Below are 21,066 nucleotides of genomic sequence, written 5' to 3' on the forward strand. Positions count from 1 at the left end.
AAGGGAAGAGAAGGGGAAGGGGAAGAGAAGGGAGGGAAGGGAATGGAAGGGAAAATAACAAGAACAAGAAGAAGAAAAACAAGAACCACCTCCCTTTGCAACACCTTCCAGCCTTTGCTTTCTAAATGTACTATGCTCAGATGGTTAACATTGCACACACGGTGCCAAAAGATCTCAAGATATGCATCATCTTAAGCTAAAGTGAGTCTTGTTGAAACAAAGATGAGGAAATACTGAAACTCAGAAACAGAAGACAGTTTTTGTTCCTTAGCCTGGCAGCACTGTTACTTCTGCTATTTCTTTCATTTACATCCCAGTTTAAACCAGTAATGGTAGTACATTGGTTTGATGCAACCACTGAACTCTGTAAAAACGGTAAGTTCATTTAACATTGTTGGAGACTATCTTCAGGTGCTGGGGAGTGAACAGTTGTGGTTATAATGTCAATGAGCACAAGAAGATGCTCTTTAAACACAGCCCCACTTTAGACAGAGCAACTCAATGGCAGGCAGAAGCAAGCTGTATTGCTCAGCATTGACTTTATTAACATAGTCCGCTGCCACTCTTGTGAAATCGCTATTCACCAAATTACTCACTGACCTCATGCTTGTAAAAGCACAACCTGCATAGGCACCACCAAGGAAACCAAGCCATTACAAAAGCTCGACCACCGTTACTTACTAGGTTTGTAAGTATTTTCTCAGAACAATCTTTGCTTCCCTATGTACCCAGTAATTTCAAACAATTGCAAGCCATCAGTGAGTGTAAAGGGATTCTGAGCAACAGCTGAGAAACCTTGGGTACATATCTTTTTGTTTGTTTTATGTTATCCACAGTTGTTACTGGGGAACTGATAATCAGGAGGTTGTTCTTGGTGTCTCTCATGACACTTCCATTTCAAGGTCACATCAGACTTGATCTTGTCAGGCAATAGTTCAGCTTCAAGCAGAAGATTGACCTGCATAACACCACATGTCCCAGCAGCCTTCCTTGCTTCTATAACTCTCTGCTAAGAAAACACCAGTATACTCCATCAGCAGTATGTGAACCTGTCAAGTACATACACACGATGCTTGGCTCTTTCTTCTGCAACATGGCACCCTTTCAGAGGTTTCTGGCAGTCTTTAGATCAAGAAAACAATCTTTAGGCAGCACATTTTATAACTTTCCTCAGCTTTTTTCTATATTTCAGTGATGCTGCCCCATTGGGTAAACCAGGAGTATGCATTTATTCTGTTGTATTTGCTACCCTTTACCTCAAAAATGAGATTTCTTGTATCTCTGAGAGATTGCATATTTACCCATGGTGTTTCCTGGAATGCAAAGAGACGTAACATTTGATACAACACTGAAGACACAAGCTTACAAATAGAATACTGCGAAATCAGATGAATGTGAGATCTGAAGAAGTCTGTGGTTTCCCAACTGATTTGCTGCCATCTCTTTTCCAGAAAGACAAGATCTTCCCAGATGAGTCAGACATAAAAATGAATTAAGGACCAAAACAAGAATGCAATTATACCCTAACGCAGCTAACTCACGTCAAACATTTTCTGAAATCAAAATGCTAAATTGTTGATGAAAAACAGAATATAAGCCTCTATCTTCTATTCTAAGTTTAGAATTTAATTCTGAGACATGAACTGTCTTTGTTATTATTATAAGAAGAAAACAATTTACAAAAAAAATAATTAAAGAAAAAAGAGCCAGAATCAGAGAAGCATTTCCCTTAGGTTCACCTTGATAAATAATACTATGCTTTACAAATATCTGCTGCTTTCAACCACTACTCTCTTTAGTCTCAGAATATTGATGCCTGGCTAGTGAGGATTTCCATGGACTTGAATCTATTCATTTTTTTAAAAGGTTCATAGTGAGACTAATCATTTAGGGAATTGAATCCTAAAATCTTTATGCATGACCATATTGTGCTGAAACCTGGGGACCCATAGGGACCTGAAAACCTGACAAGAGATTTTCCTTTTGCGCAAGGACTGCATCACAACAGACACTATTCCCTACTAGAAGTACAGGGCAATTTACATTAATGTCTAATCTCAGAACTTGCCATTCCACAAGCTTCATCATTTCCTAAGACTTTGACAGCCATATCCATAACACACCCCTTGCCTATGGAAGTTCTCTAGAGGAAGGGAGAAAGATCTGCTAACCTTTGAGATATTACCCCTCCCATCTCACCACTATCACTCACAACCTCAACAGCCAACTATTCTAATATTTATAATCCTTGTCCTTGCAATGGTACCCATGGAGTGTAATGAAACTAGTTGATAAAGAGGTTATTTTTATTTTAAAGAGGCAAAGGCTGGTGAGATTGGAGCAAAGTCAACCGCAATGAAGTGGTGGAAGGAAATACCATGGTTTGGTGGGAGGAGGTTCTGAGAAAAGACAACCTAAGTAAATAATAAGAAAAGTAGGCAAATAGGACCATGTCACATATAGATGTGCATTAAAACTGCGATTAAGAGGCTGAACAACAGCTGCTCCTGTCACTGTTTGTCCCAGCTGCATTTGCACCTGGTTCTTCCCTTGAGTTTGGGGGCAGATGGTATCACCCCTACTTGCATTTTATGTGGAAGAGTCCTAGAGAGTGAAACAATGCCAGCTGGTTTCTACTATATCGGCTTGTACTACGAGGTCTGAGGAAACTTGGATCTGCAGCTGCACTCCAACAAACCAAACACAGCCCAGCACCACAGCAACAAGAGAAAGCATCAGCCCCGTGAAGATCTCTTCTACAGTCAGCGTAGTAGAGGCTGCTTTTAGGGACATGCAGTGTTAAGCAGTTTGCCCAGCTGCAGTTCAGCCAAGAGGAAACCTGTGCGGGGCTGTTGTGCAAATGGAACAGAAACTGTCAGGCCAAAGCTGCTCCCTGAAGGTGTCAGCGGTGGAAGGTGAGTTCTTGTTGGTTGCAGTTTCCTTTTTGACCACCAGACTCCACAGTCCTGACTGGGACACAGGCAACTGTGACAGCCACTTCACCGAACTCGGTGCTCCCAGCATCCCACCTTGGAAAGCAGGGGTGGTCAGAAAAGCCCAGAGGAATGGGAAGCAGTGTAGATCACCTGTTCTGCAGAGGTAGATGAGGAACGACTGAAACATGACAAACAGCAATACTTCAACTGACCTCATTAACTGAACTATAAAGCACAATTGAGAAAAAGGCTGGAGTTTCATGAACTTGTTAAGATGATGGTTGCATCTCAGCTCCCTTTTTTTCCAGGCACCTGGATCATCCCTGCCTCCATGCTGTCCCCTACTTTGTGTTGGCACTAAACCATCTTGTGCAGCCCTGCAGTGAAACAGATCAGGAGCCGATGCAAGCTAAGACTAACCCAGCCCAAATAATAGCTGGCTCTAACTCAGATCAGCTCCCCAGCCATAAGCAAAGGGAGGGGTAGCACAGGGACAGGAATGAATGATAAGTGAAAGGCAGGACTGCTTCTTCTGATGGCCGTGGTGGCAGCTTCTGCCTGCTCAAGTTGTGCATGCTACTACAGCCTAAGGGCAGAGGCTCCTAGGGTCAGTGCTCAAGCCTGAATAATCTACGGATGATGCTGGAGCAATGTTGGATTGCTCTTCCAGTACCACACGTTCTTATGTCTCCAAAGGGTACCTAATGTGAACAGGTCTGGACAAAATAGAAGGCCAGAAGTCAGAATGTATTCATCAGCATCATGCTCTGTTAGCACCTAGCTTCTGATAGGGAATGCAGAAGATGATAGTCCCACAGGGATAGTTCTGACTACATGTGGAAACCTTGAGCTCTTCCTAGCTCGGTTTCCACTGTAGTCTGAATAGCGTGGATTTCTGAAGCCTGTATATGCTTACATAATATTCAAGCATTATTTGAAAGTATTGCTATTTATTGTAAATATTTCTGATGCCTCCAAAATGCATGTCTTGCAATTATATTTCTGTGATGATGAAATATGAGATTTTGCACAAGCTGCTAGGTATTGAAGAATTAAAGACATATTCCTGCAAAAGCTATATTGATAAAACAGTTCAAATTAAAATGCTAACTGATGTTATATCCAGGCGTACTAAGCAGGAAAATAAGGATGAATATAGAACCCACTATATGAGGAGAACAGTAGATCTATGTAAGGTGATTTTTAAAAGCACAGTAAAGAAAAGCCTCGTCACAAAGCACAGAAAAATCCAGCTATGGTCTCAAAGCAAAATTTACAAAAATTCTTGATGCAACAAGAGTCCACAAAATGTTAGGGAAGTTTTGAAAGTGAAAGGGAAGGAAGAAAAAGATTTCTCTCTCCAAAAATGGTAGTGGCTTTACCTATCAAACCAGAAATAATAGGAATTCTGAAAAAATCCAGAATCAGACTTGTAATTTTGGTTGCACAGTATACTGTGTGCAACTCTGTACCTTTCTAAAAGAAAGGGCTGTTAGTTTTCTGGTTAATAAATAATAAATCTAACCATTTTACCAAAGCCTGTAAATAAAGAGTTGGTTCCAAAAGTCAGCACGTTATGAGAAATAGCCTCAGTGCACATACTTTTTAGACAAGCATTCAAAAAAAGTAAATACACCACGATTTATCAGATCTGGATGAATGTGGAAAAGAAACCTAACAAACCTGGATTGAATTAAGACATTCCACTAGTATAACTTTCCTACAACAAGCCCACTAGTTAAAGAAGGATAAAGGAGACCTTGTGTACACTGAGATGAAAATCTGCTGTTACAGAAGAGACAGCACCCCAATAAAGTAGTCCTGCTCCTGTCTCCTCTAATAGGAGGTAATTTCAAACTGGATTGACAGCGGGTGTACAAACTGAGGACTATGGTGCTTGTTTTGTAACCTCTGACATGGGAAACACCCCCTGAGCCACTCAGCTGTCAATGCTCTTCCTCTGCCACCCCCCTAACCTCATCCCCAGCACAGGCTCATGCCATGTAGCTGTGTGCCCAGCAGCCATTCCTGTGCTGCCTAACGAAACCTACGGGTCTGAATCAAACACCCAAGGTCTTCCTGCCCAGTGCATGGAGAGAAACAGGCACACAAGATTAAAAGCTGGCCTTCCACCCTCAAAAAAAGAACCAACCCTGAATTGAGCAGGAAGCCTCAAAGGGGTTCTTACTCCAGTTCTTCACGGAAAGTTACTTACTCAGCAGAAGTTGAAATATTCTTTCCTTTTTTTTTGCCCACAGGAGGGATATTGAAGGCCTGGGTTCACATTTGTCTTCTGCCTGATTTGGAAAATGGGTTTGAAGATACATCTCTGTGCTAGGAGTGTGCAGAGCTGTGGGTACCCTCCAATGGAGCTGTTCCAGCCACACCACTCAGCAGCTCCTCAGCAAATGATTTCAAGTAACTGATCTAGAGACCTGAATTGCAACCCTTGCTCCAGTGAGGAAAACTGGAGGAAACTCCAAAAGATGAAATTGCAACAGATTCCTATCAGAATGCCCTGGCACTGACTCTCACCCCCAAAAGTCTCTAAAATAACTTGCTCTTTAAAACAAAACTTAAAGAATAAAAATGTACAAAACTGAACAAAATATACTGTCAATCTTATATATCTGATGTTAATAACCTTCTGAAGCCAGCTCTTCTCTGGAAGTTAGGAGGACAGTTAGTTCAGGAACTGCATGGATAGCTCCAGAGACCTGGAGTTGAGACAAAGCAATCCCTTTTGGCTGCAGAGTCTCTTCACAAACAGTTGTTTAGGCTTGATTATTACAAGGGGATTGTGTGGTCTTTTAGAAGTCAATTGGTTTAGTTATATTAGGGCTCAAAGAACTTAAAGATTGAAGTTCTGAGTAGTAGACTTAAGAAGGTTAGATGACATGAGGGCAGCTTTATTTTAGATTGCTTTGTGCTTTAAATAGCACTTGATGAAGATGAACAAGGTTTCAATTGATTGCTGTGTGAGGACAAGGTGCAGAAGTCTACTATGGATATTAACTCTTCACGTAAAGTTGGCCTGAATTGACAAAAGGGATCAAAAACAATGACAGAGGAGCAGACCTCATGTCTCTTCTTCCTCCTGGAGAAATCCCTTGCACTGGGTCATGTCCTCAGAGGGTGAGAACTGCCAAATGTGCTGTAACCCCACAAAGGAAAGGCAGAAAATTTCAACAGGAGGACCAACAGTTTTCAAGTAGCTGCTCCCCTAATCCTGCAATACACAGACACTTAAAGTCACTTTGTGATAACTAGCCTGCACAAGGTCAAGTATATGTTTCTGTCTTTACATGATAGGGGTGCAGCACCCTTCCACCTCCTTAAGCACATAGTCAGACTCGACATTCCTCACTAAAATTCTCCCTAAAGCAGAACCGTGCTGACATACAGAATTTATAATGCATGCATGATTTTTGTTGTATTTTCTTAAGTATCATTTGTTGTAAATAAAGATTGTATGTTCACCAATGCATGTAGGTAATGAAGTATAGAAATGTAAGACATTAACAAGTTTGTAGACATATATAAGAGGGTTTTTAACATAAATACATGACTACATGTGAAAAAGTGAAATTCTTATGGAATATAACAGACTGTGATGATAGTTACAAAAAAAGGTCATCGACCCTGAAAAATAAACTCATATGAACCAAGCAATCATTTCTGTGCCATGAGTTCTTTTAATAACTAGGATTAATAGATGTTACACAGGTATAATGAGGAGATGCTACCAAATGATGCTGTGTTACTGTATGCCCACGCTCTAAATAGGTGGTCTGTGGGTTCCCCTGAAACCATTGAAATAGGAGGGATGGCTCATTGGCAGAAAAGGTTGTGCCCATGTCTAACTATTTTTTAAGGCAAAGTGACATTTCAAGATCGATGGCTTTGAAAAAAATTAAGGGATGATAGTCCTAAAATGTTTCCAGAAACTGGTCAGTAAATACACCCAGTAATTAGATCACATGCTGCTCATAGGAGTCATTTCATCCCTAAATTCTCACATCACCTTCTTATTAATAATTACAGAACACGGAAGTCAGTTTAGTTTGTTTAGTTTCATTTTTCTGTTTTTTGTTTTTTTTTTAGTATGGTTTCTCTCCTAGAAAATATCACAATCCCTGTAAATTTTGTAAGTGTAAATGTGTTTAATGAATTTGCACAAGTTTTAGGCATTTACTTCATTTTTCTTAAATGGTTAGTCAGATGTTTGTTTTTAACTCTGAGTTCCAGCTAAGGAGAAAAGGTCTAAGGACATAAACTGTGTTCAAAGGTTGTGAAATCATACTAGATTATTTCCACTAATGTCCCAAATATCTAATCCCCTGCACAAAAGCAGATTCTACTATTACTTTACTGCAGCTCCATCATGTTTATTCTCAAATTGCTCGCTAAAAGGGATGCCTATATATTATTTGGGAGAGTAGGCATGCCTATACTTAATGGTATTCCACATTTTTCATTCTGAGACACAGTTTTTCAATCATCTGTCGCCTGCTAGACACTACATAATTTGGTCTGATATTTCACCACGATGATGTCCTCAGCCTGACATTTTTGACCGGAGATATTAAACTACTTGAGAATCGAAGCAAAGAGACAAGCTGTCTTTGAAACTCAGACATAAGAAGGAAGAATGTAAGAGGACAAGTGACCCAGCAATAATATGGACATGCTGTTCAAGCATGTAGGGATGGTGTTAGGAAAGCCAAAGCCCACCTGAAGTTGAATCTGGTGAGGGACATGAAAGGCAGAAAGAGGAGTTTCTCCAGGTATATCGACAGCAAGAGGAAGATGAGGGAAAATGTGGGCCCACTGCTGAATGGGGAAAGAGACTTGTTGACAAAGGGCATGGAAATGGCTGATGTATAGAATGCCTTCCTTACCTCAGTCTTTACTGCTTTGCCTTCAGTAATATCAGGTTCCCGAGAGACTGGTGAGAAGGTCTGGAGAAAGGGGGATTTACCCTAAGTAGAGGAGGATCAAGTTGGGGAACATTTAAACAAACAGGACGCACAAATTTCATAAGACCTGACAGGATGTACCCACAAATGCTGAGGGAGCTGGCCAACGTCACTGTGAGGCCATTCTTGATAACTGTGAAAGGTCATGGCAGCTGGGAGAGGTTCCTGACAGCTGGAACAAAGCAAATGTCAATCCCATCTTCAAGAAGGGCAAGAGGGAAGATCGGGAGCTCCAGATCTGTCAGCCTCACCTCAACCCCTGAGAAGGTGATGGAACAAATTATCCTGGAAACCATTTCCAAGCACATAACAGACAGGAAGGTGACTGGGAGTAGCCAGTTTGAATTTATGAAGACAAAGATGTGCTTAACCACCCTGATAGCCTTCTACAATGAGAAGGTTCAGTGGATGAGGAGAGAGCAGTGGATGATGTTTATCTTGACTTCAGTAAGGCTTTTGACAGCATCTCCTGTAATGTCCTCACAGACAAAGGAATGAAGTGTGGACTATGCTCAGCGGACAGTGAAGTGGATTGAAAACTAGCTGAATTCTGAGTCCCAGAAGGTTCTCATCAACAACACAAAGTCCAGCTGGAGGCCAGCCATTAGCAGTGTCTGGTAGGGGTCAATACTGGGGCTCTCAATGTTTTACATCTTCTTTAATACCTGGATGATGGGATGCCACACTTTCAGTGACAGCAGGAAGCATGTATCCCACCACTCTCAGTACTCCTTCCAGATGTCCATTTGCTCTCATGCAAGTTGTGTTCCAGATGTGTGATCACAAGCACATAATTCCATTCCTCCCTTCTCAACATTTCTTTAGACGCTTGTGAAGTCAAGCTCCAAAATTTTGGAAATTGAGTTCTTTAAGGTAAATAAATAGGAAAGTGGGGTTTTGTACAATTTCAGTTCTGTCCCTTGCATGTATATATAACATCACAGTCTTCTGTTATGTGAACATTATTGCTGCACAATTCTTCATTCAGTGGGAAGGATGGGCAGGTCTCATGCAGTAAATAGCTGTTCAGGATTTTTGGTCATCATAAGTATTCCATATGCTGGGCTATATATTTATTTACTGTCCACACACTTACTGTTTCTTACAGACATTTTTGTCTTTTAAAGTCAGGAACTTCTTTGCAACCTTAATTTTTACATTTTCCAGAATCTCCTTCATGGGAGAAGTCACGTTAGAATCCAAGTCTCTGGAGCAGCTTTTAACAATTTTAACATTGAGGCAAAGCTTCCACTACCTGCAACAACACTCACAATCCCAAAGAAAGTAATCCTTACTACAGGTTCATCCATTTTCAGGACAAATGCAGGCTTTTCCCAAAATGACACTGTGAGAGTAAAATTGCATATCGTCATACAGATAAAACCTATACTCACAAAGATAGTGGTACAGTACCATACTCACAAGGAAAGATAAATCACAGCCGTACATCAGTCTTAATTACAGTATCTCCTAAGCCTTTGAGTTCTGCAGGGTATTTTCTCTGCAGTAGATACCTGGATGATGACATCCCCGTAGGCAGCAATTTGGTTCTTACAGATCAACAGAGGTTCTTGGCCCTGCAATTACCTCCCTTTATGTAGTTCTCTGTACACTTCCTATGCATGTTTTACTTTCTGCTTTCTTTAAGTCCCTCCACCTTCAGCCACTGTCCTTAGTCCTCAGCTTTTACCCTGCTTTGGCCCTCACATGTGCCCAGTAACCTTCCCCTGCCTATGATGCAGCAAGTCCAGGTGTAGGACAGGCTCGCATGATGGGTAGGAAGCTGAAGATAGCAGAGGCCATGGCTGAGAAAAACCACAAAAGTCACTCCTGTTTCTGTGACTCTGCAGTCAGTAAAGTAACCAGTAGCTTAATCAAGGCCTCTCCAGTGCCAGACAGAGCAGAATTTCCTCCTCTGATGGAAGACATGCCCAGAATGAAAGATGCCCTCATTTTTCAGGCAACGGCATCACACCATAGGCATCTGCTCTGTTTAGCTGGGGTCAGACCAGGGTAACTATCAGTAGGGCTGCAGACCTGATGGAGCAACTTTTTCATGTACCTGTTAGTGATGGAAACAGAGAACTTAACCAGGTCTTAACTGCCCGATTCAGCAGTGTAAAGCTGGACATGCCTGCTAGGAGCAGTGGTGTGTGTGGGGAAATGAGACAAGAAAATTGGGCATGGCTAGTGGGTGCTGGGCAGGGCAGGAGGGGAATTTAGTAAGTTTAGGGAACATTCAATAATTTAAGGGGGCATTCAATAACTGAAGACACTATCAGAAAGTGTAAACATAGTTTCACTGTTTTACTTCTTGAAGGCAATACAGAGCATAAAGGAAGGGAGTATTTAGGTGAGTAGTTGTTTTTCGTGGAAAAGACAGAACGAAATGCTTCAGGCAGGGTGGTTTGAGGATTTGTGAATGCAGGTACGTGAGGAAACGCTTCTGCAGCTACGGGAGCGTGAAATCCTGCGTGGGACCGCTTTCAAGTGGCTCCCTCAAAGCTTCACCCCGCACAGGCCGGTGCCTTTCCGACCAAGGCAGGGCGAGCACCCAGGTGACCCCCTTCGAGCACCAAGAGAAGCCGGGCGGGACTCCGGTGCAGCACAACAGGGGGAACTCCCAGCAGCTCCGGAGTGGCGGCGACAGAGTTCGCAGGCGGCCGGGTGAGCACCGTCCCCTCCTCTTCCACCTTCTCGGGGCCGCGAACCGGCGCTCGCCACGGCCCCGGGGGAGCCCAAGGGGCGGGTCCGGGAGGCGGGGCCCCTCCGGCGGGCACGTTGCGGCCGGCGCCGCCGCAGCTGTCAGTGTCAGGGAGCCGGCGAACCGGGATCCCGACTACTCCGAGGGGGAATCCCCCAGCCTCGCCCCCGCAGCCAATCGGCGGGCGGCATGCAAATCACGGCGGCGCCGGGAAGCGGCGAGCCAGTGGGAAGGGAGAGGGGCGGGGAGGCGGCACCCTGTTGGACGTGCAAGAGAACGGTGAGGGCCAATGAGGCGGCGAGGCGGGCGGGGCGCGCCCCGGAGGCGGGGCTATGCAAATTTAGTTTGAAAAAGAGGGCGGGAAATCCGAGTTTCGCGGGAGGCCCTTGGCGCGTAACCCGTCTCCTTTCCCTTCATTCATTGTCAGCAGCCGCCGCTTCCTGGAGCCATTTTCCAGCCGGCCCCACACAGCGGGAGCGGCCCCGCTCCATCCGCCGCATCTGCCCGCCCCGGCGCCTCCGTCCCCCCCCGGCGCCCCGCATCCTGCAGCCGGGGCCCCCCCGGCACCCGCAGCCCCCAGTATTTTACGCGGGTCCTCGGCATCGAGGAGGAAAGGAGCTGGGAAGGCCGGGGGGGGAGGGACGGGGGGAGGAGGAGACGCGGCTGCGGGGACAGACCCGGAGGGAAGGATGAGAAGGGGACTCCAGCCGCCGGCCCCGGCAGCGCCGCCGCCCGCACCGTCCACGGACTCCAGAGCAGCCCCCGCCGGCTTCCCGGCCCGCTTTGCCGCCGGCACCTTCATCCAGATCCGCAGCACCGGCGCGGCGGCGGGGGCGCCCTGTGTTGTCTCCTCCTCTGTCGCCGCCGCCGCCGCCGCTTCCCAGGCTCCCGGTGCCTTTGCCCCGGCGGCGGATGGGGGCCAGCCCGCTGGCAGCTCGCTGTACTGCACCCCCCACGGACCCGCCGGCAGGACGGCGCTGCTGCAGCCCGCTCTCGGCGGAGGCCGCCCCCCGGTAATTTTTGTTTTCCCCTGTCCCCGCGGGAGGGTGAAGGGGACCCTGGGGGGGGCAGTACCAGGCAGGCCCTCTCCCCGCCGCCGTCCGGGCCCGGGGAGGCGGCCGGGGAGCGTGGGGGGTTGAGGGCAGGAAAGGCGGAGGCAGCGCTTTGTTGCAATAAACTTTCCTGCCTCCTTCCCACCCCCCGCTGCCGGGTCTTATTTAAAGGCGAAAAGAAAAAAAAAATAGAAAAACAGACAAGAAAGGGGGGAGGAATAAAAATAATCCCGCGCCACGTCCCGCCGCATGGCAGCGAACAGCGAGAAGCCGTCGGCGTGGAGGGTCCCATTCCCCACCCGGGGCTGGGGGCCGGGCCGGGCCGGGCCGTGCCCCGCCGGTGTCTCCGCTTCACCCCCGGAGCCGCCGGTGACGTCTGGCACACGTGCGCGGAGGCCGCGGCTGTGACTGGGAGCCGGGGCGGGCGGGGAGGGGGACGCCGCTTCCTCCTCCTCCTCCTCCTCCTCCCTCTGGCCTGGGACAGCCTGACCGCCGGCCGGCCGCCCCCCGGCCCCCGCTGCTCTCCGAAATGCCCCTGCAGCAGGTCAGTGACTCGTGGGGCGGCGGCGCCCAACGCCCCCCGTGCCCGACCCCTATTCAGATTTCCGCCTCCCCTGATATTTTCCGCCCCCCCCCCAAAAAAAAAAAAATCATACCCTCCCCCCTTATGGCCCCCCATGGGTTTTTCTTTGTCCTCGCTGTTTTCGGGTGCGCGCTTGGCCCTCGTGGGCTGCGCGGAGTTGGAAGGGGGGAAGGCGAGGGACATCCCCGCCGGGAGGAGGTCGTGGACGCCGAGGGAGGGGGCTCAACTGCCTGCCCCCTCCCTCCGCGTCCACGACCTTCTCCCGGTGATGTGGGATCGCTAAATTCCCCACTACCCCTTCCTCTCTCGCCCCGCTGCGCCACTGCCCGGGCAAAGCGGGTTTTAACATCCCCCTCCCGCTTCTCCCCACCCCCCCCCATCATCCAGTCGGTGATGGTCCCAGGTATCAGATGCTGCTCTAAGTCCGAAATACTTTTTGCAAGCGCTTGGGAGCAGTGTCTCGGTGCAGCAGGGGGACGGTGAGGAGCTGCCTTCCGCGTGGGTTTTTGCGAGCGTTGGCTGCAGAGGTAGTGATTGGGAGTTTCAAGGCTCATCACATCCCTACCCGAACCTCTCTTAATTCTGTTTTAAATAAGTATCTTTGCTGTAAAAAGTAGCTGTTTTTTTTTTTTTTTTGGGGGGGGTGTCTTCATATTTTAGCGGTGCTCAATGTCAGGAAGTTGTTTCAAAGCACTTTGTAAATATTTGGCGGTCTGATGCAAAGGTTTGGTTCATAAAAGGTGTTGGTGAGTGAATACAAAGAGGAGCATATGTTATGAGATGATTCTGGGAGAATAATTGCACAGGGTGTTTTGGCTTTCTGGGAGGGCTTTTGATGTCATGGGGGACTCCTAAAATGTCTTCTTAATGGGTGCTACAAGACCTTCAAATATGCATTTAATGCACTGCGGGGCGGGGGAGGGTATACTGTTCACATCTCTAATAAGAGGAACTCCCAGCCATAAAAGCTTCTTTCCGTATTAAAAGTTTGGAAGCAGGAAAGCAGTTTTGGCCTCTGCCTGCAAGTTGTGAGTTTGTTCTATACCCTCACCCTCCCTGTTTACTCGGGAAGAGATGTGGGATGCGGAGGAAGGGTGGTCAGGCTGGCAGTACCTACAGGCTCTGGCTGGCACCCTCCCAGGGCAGTAAGCCATCCATGGCACGTGCCAGGAAAGGGGCTGCACATCCCACTCTGCCCTGACAGCCATGCTAATGTGAGTGCCCCTCTCAGAGCCTGGTTTGTTGCAGACCTGTCTTTTGGGAAGTAAGGCTGAAAGCACCCTAGTGTTCTGCCTTGTCTTCCTGCTCTGCAGATCACTTCGTGGGGAGGTGGCCCAGCCCTTTTGCAGTTCTTCATCTCCCACCCGATTTTCCCTAAAACTTACAGGGGATTTTCTGGGTCTGAGAGGTGAGGGTATTTCCCAGTTAGTTTTCCCAGTTGGCTCCTAGTTGAGCATTTTTGAGAAACTTACACCAAAGACTGGTGAGAGGAATGATAAAACGCTTGGTAGCTGAGTCAGTGAGTTTAGGCAAGTAGCACCAATATAAATTTAGCACTTGATTAGCAAGTAGCGGATGGAGTCCAAGGACCCTAGCTGACAACAAGGCCCTGCTATGCAAAAGACTAGGGATAAGTCTAGTATAAGTAAGTTTGGCCAGCACACCTGCGCTGGTTAGGGTTATGAAAATACTCCAGCTCTTCAGATGTAACTGTGCTGGCAACCCACCCATCACTTCCAAATGTGAGCTATGATATGGACTAGAAAAAAGTCACTACAGTTTAGGTTGGTCAGGGAGGTGTTTGACTATAGCAGCAAATGAAAAAGTTTCCTTTGCTGAAGCAAACTCCTTGTTCTTTCCAGGAATTTGTTAGTTACTTTATCTATGGTTGTGCAAGTGTAACCTTGCTGGAAAAGCCTTGAAAAGTGGCCTGGTCCATTATAACAGGAGGCTCCAGCCCAACTGATGAGTTTGCACACTCTCTGTCTGCCAAGCAGGTGTTTTGATATGATCCAAGGCCTGTTCCTTGCTCAGTCACTGCCTGATGTGTTGGCTCCGGTGAGGAAGGGCTGCTAACTGGGTTTTTGTACCCCAGTGAGCCCTGGCTGTGGGAGGCTGTGACCTAGCCTTTTGGCCCTTTCAACCTGAGGAGCTTTTTCATGACTCCTGTGGAGTTAATAGAAAGTGTTACCTGGCAGATCTGAACCCCTGCCATGGCTTAAACACAAGTGGTAATGAAGAATTAACCCTTGCAAAGCGGCCATGTGCTTGCTCTCCTGGGCAAAGCCTGAGCCTCTGGAGACAGGGTGAGTGCTGCTGCAAGGGCAGGTGGTCCTGTGTCCTGCCCTGCCGCAGGCTGGTGCTGCTTCCCTTCATCCGTTCCCTTCTGGAATCTCAGGCTTCCCAGGATGGATAATTAACCCTGACCAAGGCCGGTTGTACCAGCTAATAGAAGGTCTGGTAAATGCCGGGGACCTTCAAGGGAAGGTGGTGGCCAGGGAGAGGGCATGGATGTAGTGACACCATGCCATTTTGGTGGCAGTGAACTTGTGAATCACCTTGGTTCCTTGTAGAAATGTGGGAGAAACTAATGTGTGATAAGGTAACCCCAAAGCATTCTTGTTGGTGTTGCCTTCTTGCTTGGTGTGAGAAAGTCACTGCCATTTGCAAATCCCAGTACTTAAAAATGAGGCTGCTATAAAAGCAAGCTGCTCAAAATGTTTCTAATTCAAATAGTGGAGAATTTCTTACTGTCTTTGGGTTATAAAGATAAGCCTTTCAGAAGAGGGCCATTTTCTTAGCCATGAGAAAATGCTTAAATGGAGACACCACCCACATGTTAAGTCCTTTTTAAAAGGGGCTAAATCCTCTTAACAACAATATCTTTAGAGAACTCCTGTGGCCTTTAGATGACATAGGCTGTGGAGAGGCTGGTTCGGCATACTTCAGAAGGGGGTGGGAGGATTTACATTTCCAAACTGAATACTTAGCACCCCTCGATTTTTTTCTGGTGGTTTAGAAAGCACCTCTTCCTCTCTCCTCCTCAGCATGTCACAGCTGGAAAGGGAGAAAAATGGGGTAACTCAGTTTTTCTCCTATGTGTTAGGTAGAGGAGCAAGTCTTTAGGACATAAATACTGAACAAGGATTTAAGGTATGGGAGAAAAACCTGTAAGTTGCATAAAGGAAGTGGGTAGTTAACTAGGAGCTCTTCTTTCTTCTGCAGGAATAAAAAGATTTGTCTGTGAAGATGCAGGTGTTTTCATATTCAAACCCACTTTTGTATTTCTTTGCCTGACAGTTTGTGTTACTAGGAGTGAATGCTAGCGTGAGTTTGGGGCCTTTGCTTTTTGAATAGCATTTAAGGGAGTTTCTTTGGTTTAAATCCATCTCTTCCAGCAACAGACTGCTTGCTTCTGAGCCCAAGGAGGTACCACATGGTCCTTTGGCACAGCTATCTGAGGAGAGTTCAAAGAGGTATAAATCCCAATTGCTCTAACTGTGCCAACAAGCATCTAGTGGAAAGCAGGCATCCTAATAAAACCGTACAGGAATAGCCTGTAGCTTGCTGTGCTTGCTGAAGGTGGTTTTGCTGTCCTTATACAGAGTCCAGCTACGCTGGTGTGGCTCTGTCTGCACCAGAACTATTGAAGTATGGTAGCCTCATGATGATAAGGGCTTTTGGCAGATTTCCATGAGCAGCTGAGCCACTCAAAGGCTTTACTGTGGCTGGAAGGAGTAGGCTTGCTTCTCCCTCAGTCTCTTCTGTATTACCTCCTTTGCCCTGCTCAGGCCAGGCACTGATCTTCCGCCACCTCTCTGCTTGGGGAGCATCTAGCTGTACTGGTGGTTTGGTTTTCTGCTGCTTTAACAAGGTAAAGTAGCTGGGTCTGATGAGCATTAGGCTGGACCTGTGGTAGGTTTTGGGCATACATGGCCCAAGATGGGATGAGTGTGTTGAAGGAGACAGGAGCTTTCCCAGGCAGTGGTGTTGAGGTGTTACATTGGTTTGCTAAGCCTCAGATTTTCAGAAGATAGTCTTGCCTGTTCTTGCCATGGTGTTGTGAGACCATGGAGAAGGTGTCGTGGTTTAAGTGACAGAAGGTATCTTCCTTGTGTCACCAGTCTGCTTGCCAAAGTCTGCATATGGGTCACTTTATGCCCAGTTTATTCTGCTGTAGCGGGTGCTTCAACTGATTGAGCAATTAAAAGCATTTCTTTTCCCTCACTTTATCCCAGGTATGTTCTGTTAACTTTTAGTGCTCATTTGTGAATATGTGCAAGCAGTAAAAACTAATAATAATAAAAAAATCTTTAAATTTGGAAACAGCTGTGTTTTGCAAGATGGAAGGTTGTCTCGCTACTTCTCTGACTATGGCTATGGCATACATTTGAGGAAGGAACACAAGAAGAGGGCTTGCACAAAGCCTTTATCCTACTTACTTTGAGAAAGCACTTCCTTGGTCAGGGGTTGCAGTGAGTTTCAGAGCTACCAATGGCCTGTGATTTTTGTCTAATCCCTGTTTGAATTTAGTTGTAGTTTTGACCCCATGTAGCAACAAGTTCTGCCTATGATTTAGGTATCTTGTATGCAAGTGAAAAACAATTGTTTGTTTCTGCTTTTCTTCCCTCCCCCCCTTCCATTTTGAACTTGCTGTCTATAGAGTGTTTGGGTGATCCTAGATATTTTGGTAGGGGAAATTATTTTCTCATATGCTTCTCTACTCAGCTTGTGATACATTATCTTCTGTCCCTGATTGTCCTCTCCAAGCTGAAAAGTGCTAGACCATTTAATTTCTCCTGAAATGAAAGCCATTAATGTTAAAAATAAAGATATCCTATTACAAAAAGGTGAGAAACGAAGATGTGAGCTTTGAGTTTTCTTAGTAGGGTTCTTCAAGTATGACACCTTTCAAACCTCAGTCTTCACTTCCGAAGGTGTGTGCTGGGCTGGCGGCCATGGCTTTATTGGCAGGGGTGGTCCTGGTGCTGGGGTGGAGGGGTGTGAGGGTGGCTCGGGCTTTAATCCTGGCTTGTGAGGGAGCTGCCTGCCAAGGATGGTTTGGAGGCTGTGACTTCAGTTCAGATGGGCTTCTTGCACTGATGGTGGTAATGTAGATCCAGCCCTGCCCAGAGCAAGGCTTCAGCAGATGGGACGCTCTTCTTAGTGTAACTAAATCTCCAGGTTTTACAGTCTCTGCAAATAATCTCATTTACAGCTGGCAGCTCTGAGTGTTGTGTATATATCGTGGCAGCTCTCATGCTTACAAATGACTAAGTTGGACTTCAGGCTTTTGTTTTGGCTGGCAGAGTTAATCACTTCCTGCATTATTTTTCATGAGCAGAATTGCGTTTGTTGCTACAGGGAGCAGAAACCCCCGTCATGTGCCCAGGGGCAGTGATGTGTAGTGGGAGGGAGCCCCTGGTGCCTCCAGGATGGGGCTGCTACGGTGCTTGAGGTGATGCTGATGATGTATTTGGACTCGGTTTCAATTTCAGTTCTGTTTGAAGACAGACTTGGCAAAATTTCTCAATTTATCACATCTTTAAAAGGGAACTATTTCACTTCTGTTTTCCTCGAGTAAGTTGGTCCAAAACCACACTTGGAAGTGCTATGCCTGGCATGGATGTCTCTTGAAGTACTATGCTGTCTGCTTGGATGGTGCTTCTATTTGCTGGATCTCATGGCATTCATGGAGTTCTTAATGCCTTGTGGGCTCAGCATGAGCTGTGGTAAATACTTCTGTCTGCAACCCTTGTAAAGGGAGAAGACAAAAGCTTGACTAGGCATTCATGAAGCTAATATGTACTGAAAATGGCCTCTACTATGTGGTAGGCATGTCCTCCTTCGTGCATTTTAGCCCTCTTTTTATGCATATACAAATACATCACAAATGTGTTGGTAGTTCTTTGCAAACTGAACTTGCCTAAGGTTAATGGCATGTGTTGTGTCTCTGCTATCCTACTTGTGAATGGGAACAGTTGTTGACCTGACCTGTTAAGAGTGTGGGAACTAACACACTAACTGCCACCACTGCACATGCATGCCCTGCAGCTTTCAGGCTTTCGTGCCAAAGGTCTTTTGCCTAGGACTAAGCTAGGAAGAAAAGAAAGGTGGAGCTCTGAAGATCACCTTTTCAGAATCAGCTGGTACCTTTTTGTGACTGCACCGAGTTATGTGGGCAAGTATTTTTTATTCCTACCACTAGAAGTAAAGCCAGTACCTGTTCAGTAACTTCACGTAAGTAGGATATTTAATTTGATCACCTGCATCTACTTTCCAAGATTTCATCCAGCTCAAACGTGGCTGCACCTAGGCCCAGAAGTGTCAACCACCTAAGGCTGATAGCATTTTCAGGTGCCCTACTTAAAGGGTCCAGGACTTGGGTTTTAGGAGGATATTAGGTGCTTCCTGTGATGTTGAGTTGCAGTACTGGAGAAGTTGGGCCCTCACAATAGGGTTTTAGGGTCTTGTCGACATTGCAAGCCACTAGTTGTTTTGCAGCTCATAGAAAACATATAAACAACTATTTTTGATAAAAGTAAACTGCATTGGGAAACTGAATAACATGAGGTGTCTGCTTGGCCTTGGCTGCCTCAGCTCCAGCATTCCCACTCCAAGTTATGGTACGTGTGCGTTGGTTAACGCATGCAGAGATTCTAGAAGTAATTTTTGTTAATGAACTTCTTGAAAGACTTACTTTCTCCTCTTTGCAATGCTGTTCTGGTTTTGTTCTTTTTGGTTGTTGTACAGCTGTTGGTTCAAAGGTTGCTGCATATTGCATAACTTACTGCTAGAAAGTGGGGCAGGGGAAGAAACTCATTGGCAAACTTCCTTCCTTGTTAATTAAGGTGACATAAAATTCTCTGTTTTAGGGGCTGTCTCCATGCAGTGCAAGAGTCAAATTCTTATATATTGTGTCAGGCTTATCTATCCACTCTACTAGTTCTCTCTAAATAAGATTTTCTCTTAATTTTGGTTCTACCCATTAGTTACAAAATCTTACTAAAATTGGAGTGCAGTAACAGATATATTTTCTTCCTGCAAACCACTGAATCTGCACTGTAGGATTTCATGATTTTTTTGCACATTTTAAAGTACAGATGTAATTTTAGAGTGAAACACTTCTCCCTAGAGCGAGTGTACTATGCTCTCTATAAAACTTAGCTTTCAAATTTGCCTTTCAAATGTTGTTCAGAAACAAACTGGCATGAGACTTGCTTGCATCCCTCCTACCTAGACTCCTATTTAAGACATGTCATCTGGCAAACTTCAGGTCTGGAAGTAAAAAAAATAACCTCTTGGCCAGGCATTTATATTCATATGGTCCATTTACATTGACAGTAGGCTTCTGGCGTTTTGGGTGCTACTACAGTGTAAGTAGATAGGTATGTAAAAATATTTAATGATGTGCAGAAAGGGTTTTGTCTTGTACCATACATGGAATGGTGGTTTTTGTGTATTGGGTTATCTGCTGTGTACTGGAAAATACATGCTTTAAAGGGCAGGCCTGAAGGGCTTGCTGTGTTCTCTGTCTGCTTCCGCAATGGAAACTAGGCTTTCCTTTACCCTCTGCTTGGTCTTTTTTAACATCTGTTGGCTTTAAAGTAGTTTTTCCAACCAGAGATGCGAAAATTGAATTATATGGAATTACAATGTCTTGAGTGATGCTAGTAACCTAATAGTGCCTTCAGTACTTGTTTTCTTGTGGTGCTAACTCTGGAATTAAATGGCAATTACCATGCATATATGCTGGTGTTATTTTGCCTTGCCAGCGCTGTGTTTTTAGACAGCGTTGGTCGCACACATTGACAGTCAGTTTTTTGTCCCCATACAGTAAGCTGGTTCACACTTTGTCTAATGTCTTCGCATAGCGGGAATTGATGTTGGTTACAGCTCTCACAGAAGGCTTTTGTGTGGCGATATCTGAAAGCTGTCTTGTTGGAGCTTTTATCAAGGCTGTTGCAATGGGGCCATTATCCCTGCTCATGGCCAACATAGATATTCACAGAAATTTTTATAATAATGCTTAGTAAGTGGCACGCTGGCTGAGAGCGACAATGCTGGCGTGGTACAGAAATAATACCCGAGGTGGCAGCTGTGCCGCGGCGGGGCGTTATCTGTCCTCGCAGACCGGGGACAGGGTGGGAAGGGAACCCCGCATGGGGCAGACGGAGGCTGGTGATCGGGGCTATCGCAAGCACGAATAATCCTGGCCGTCGGCTCAGTGGAATAAAGTTTTACTTTTCATGGTAAGACTCTTATTGTGTGGCTCCAAGTAACCCTGATGCGAATTGCTGTGTAATAGTTCTGCACCTTGTCCTTTTTTCCACACACCCCCCCCCCCCCCCCACCTTATCTCTCAGCTGCGCGATATCTGTAGCCTAAAAACGTCTCTTGGGAGTTATGTAAAACTGCAAGTCGGGTGAGAGGAAGCCGAAACTTCACAACTCTGCTGTAGTACTCTTTTTAAGCACAAACCTCTTGAGCTGGTAGAAAAGACATCTTACTACTTGAGGTGGGGGCAGGGAGGGCTTTAATAGCATTTTCACCGGCTGCTTTGTCTCAACAGTGGCTATTTCACAGGGTTTATTCTTTTTTTCCCCTCAGGATCTGGGAGTTAGAAAAAGCTCTTTCTGTAAAGACAGTGCCATGAAAGCATAAGCAAGTTGCTCATTTTCATTCTCTGGTTCTTAATCATAAGAGCTGCCTTGATGATTTTTTTCCCACCTCAAATTAGCAGCTTATTTATAACATGCTAATGTTCTGCATGCCCGTCGGTATTACTGTTCTGTCGTGCTGAGCTGCGAAT

General features: G+C 45.9%; 1 protein-coding gene across 3 annotated transcripts in view; it reads left to right on the forward strand.

Annotated features, from left to right (window-relative positions):
- The first annotated feature begins 10,991 nt into the window (after positions 1-10,991).
- Positions 10,992-21,066, forward strand: part of E2F3 (E2F transcription factor 3) — a 42,665-nt gene continuing 32,590 nt past the window's right edge. The window contains exon 1 of one of the 3 annotated variants that reach the window (XM_061449578.1): positions 10,992-11,632. In XM_061449578.1, coding sequence (XP_061305562.1) covers positions 11,309-11,632 — 324 coding nt within the window. In that variant the 5' untranslated portion in view covers positions 10,992-11,308. Of the gene's footprint in view, positions 11,633-12,043; positions 12,216-21,066 lie in introns of those variants that run through there. The other 2 variants (XM_061449577.1, XM_061449579.1) reach the window with 2 other exon arrangements.

Source organism: Pezoporus flaviventris, unplaced genomic scaffold, assembly GCF_033815535.1.
Source record: "Pezoporus flaviventris isolate CSIRO_AGI_PZ_B2104156 unplaced genomic scaffold, CSIRO_AGI_Pfla_v1 ptg000007l, whole genome shotgun sequence".
Taxonomy (NCBI): Eukaryota; Metazoa; Chordata; class Aves; order Psittaciformes; family Psittacidae; genus Pezoporus; species Pezoporus flaviventris.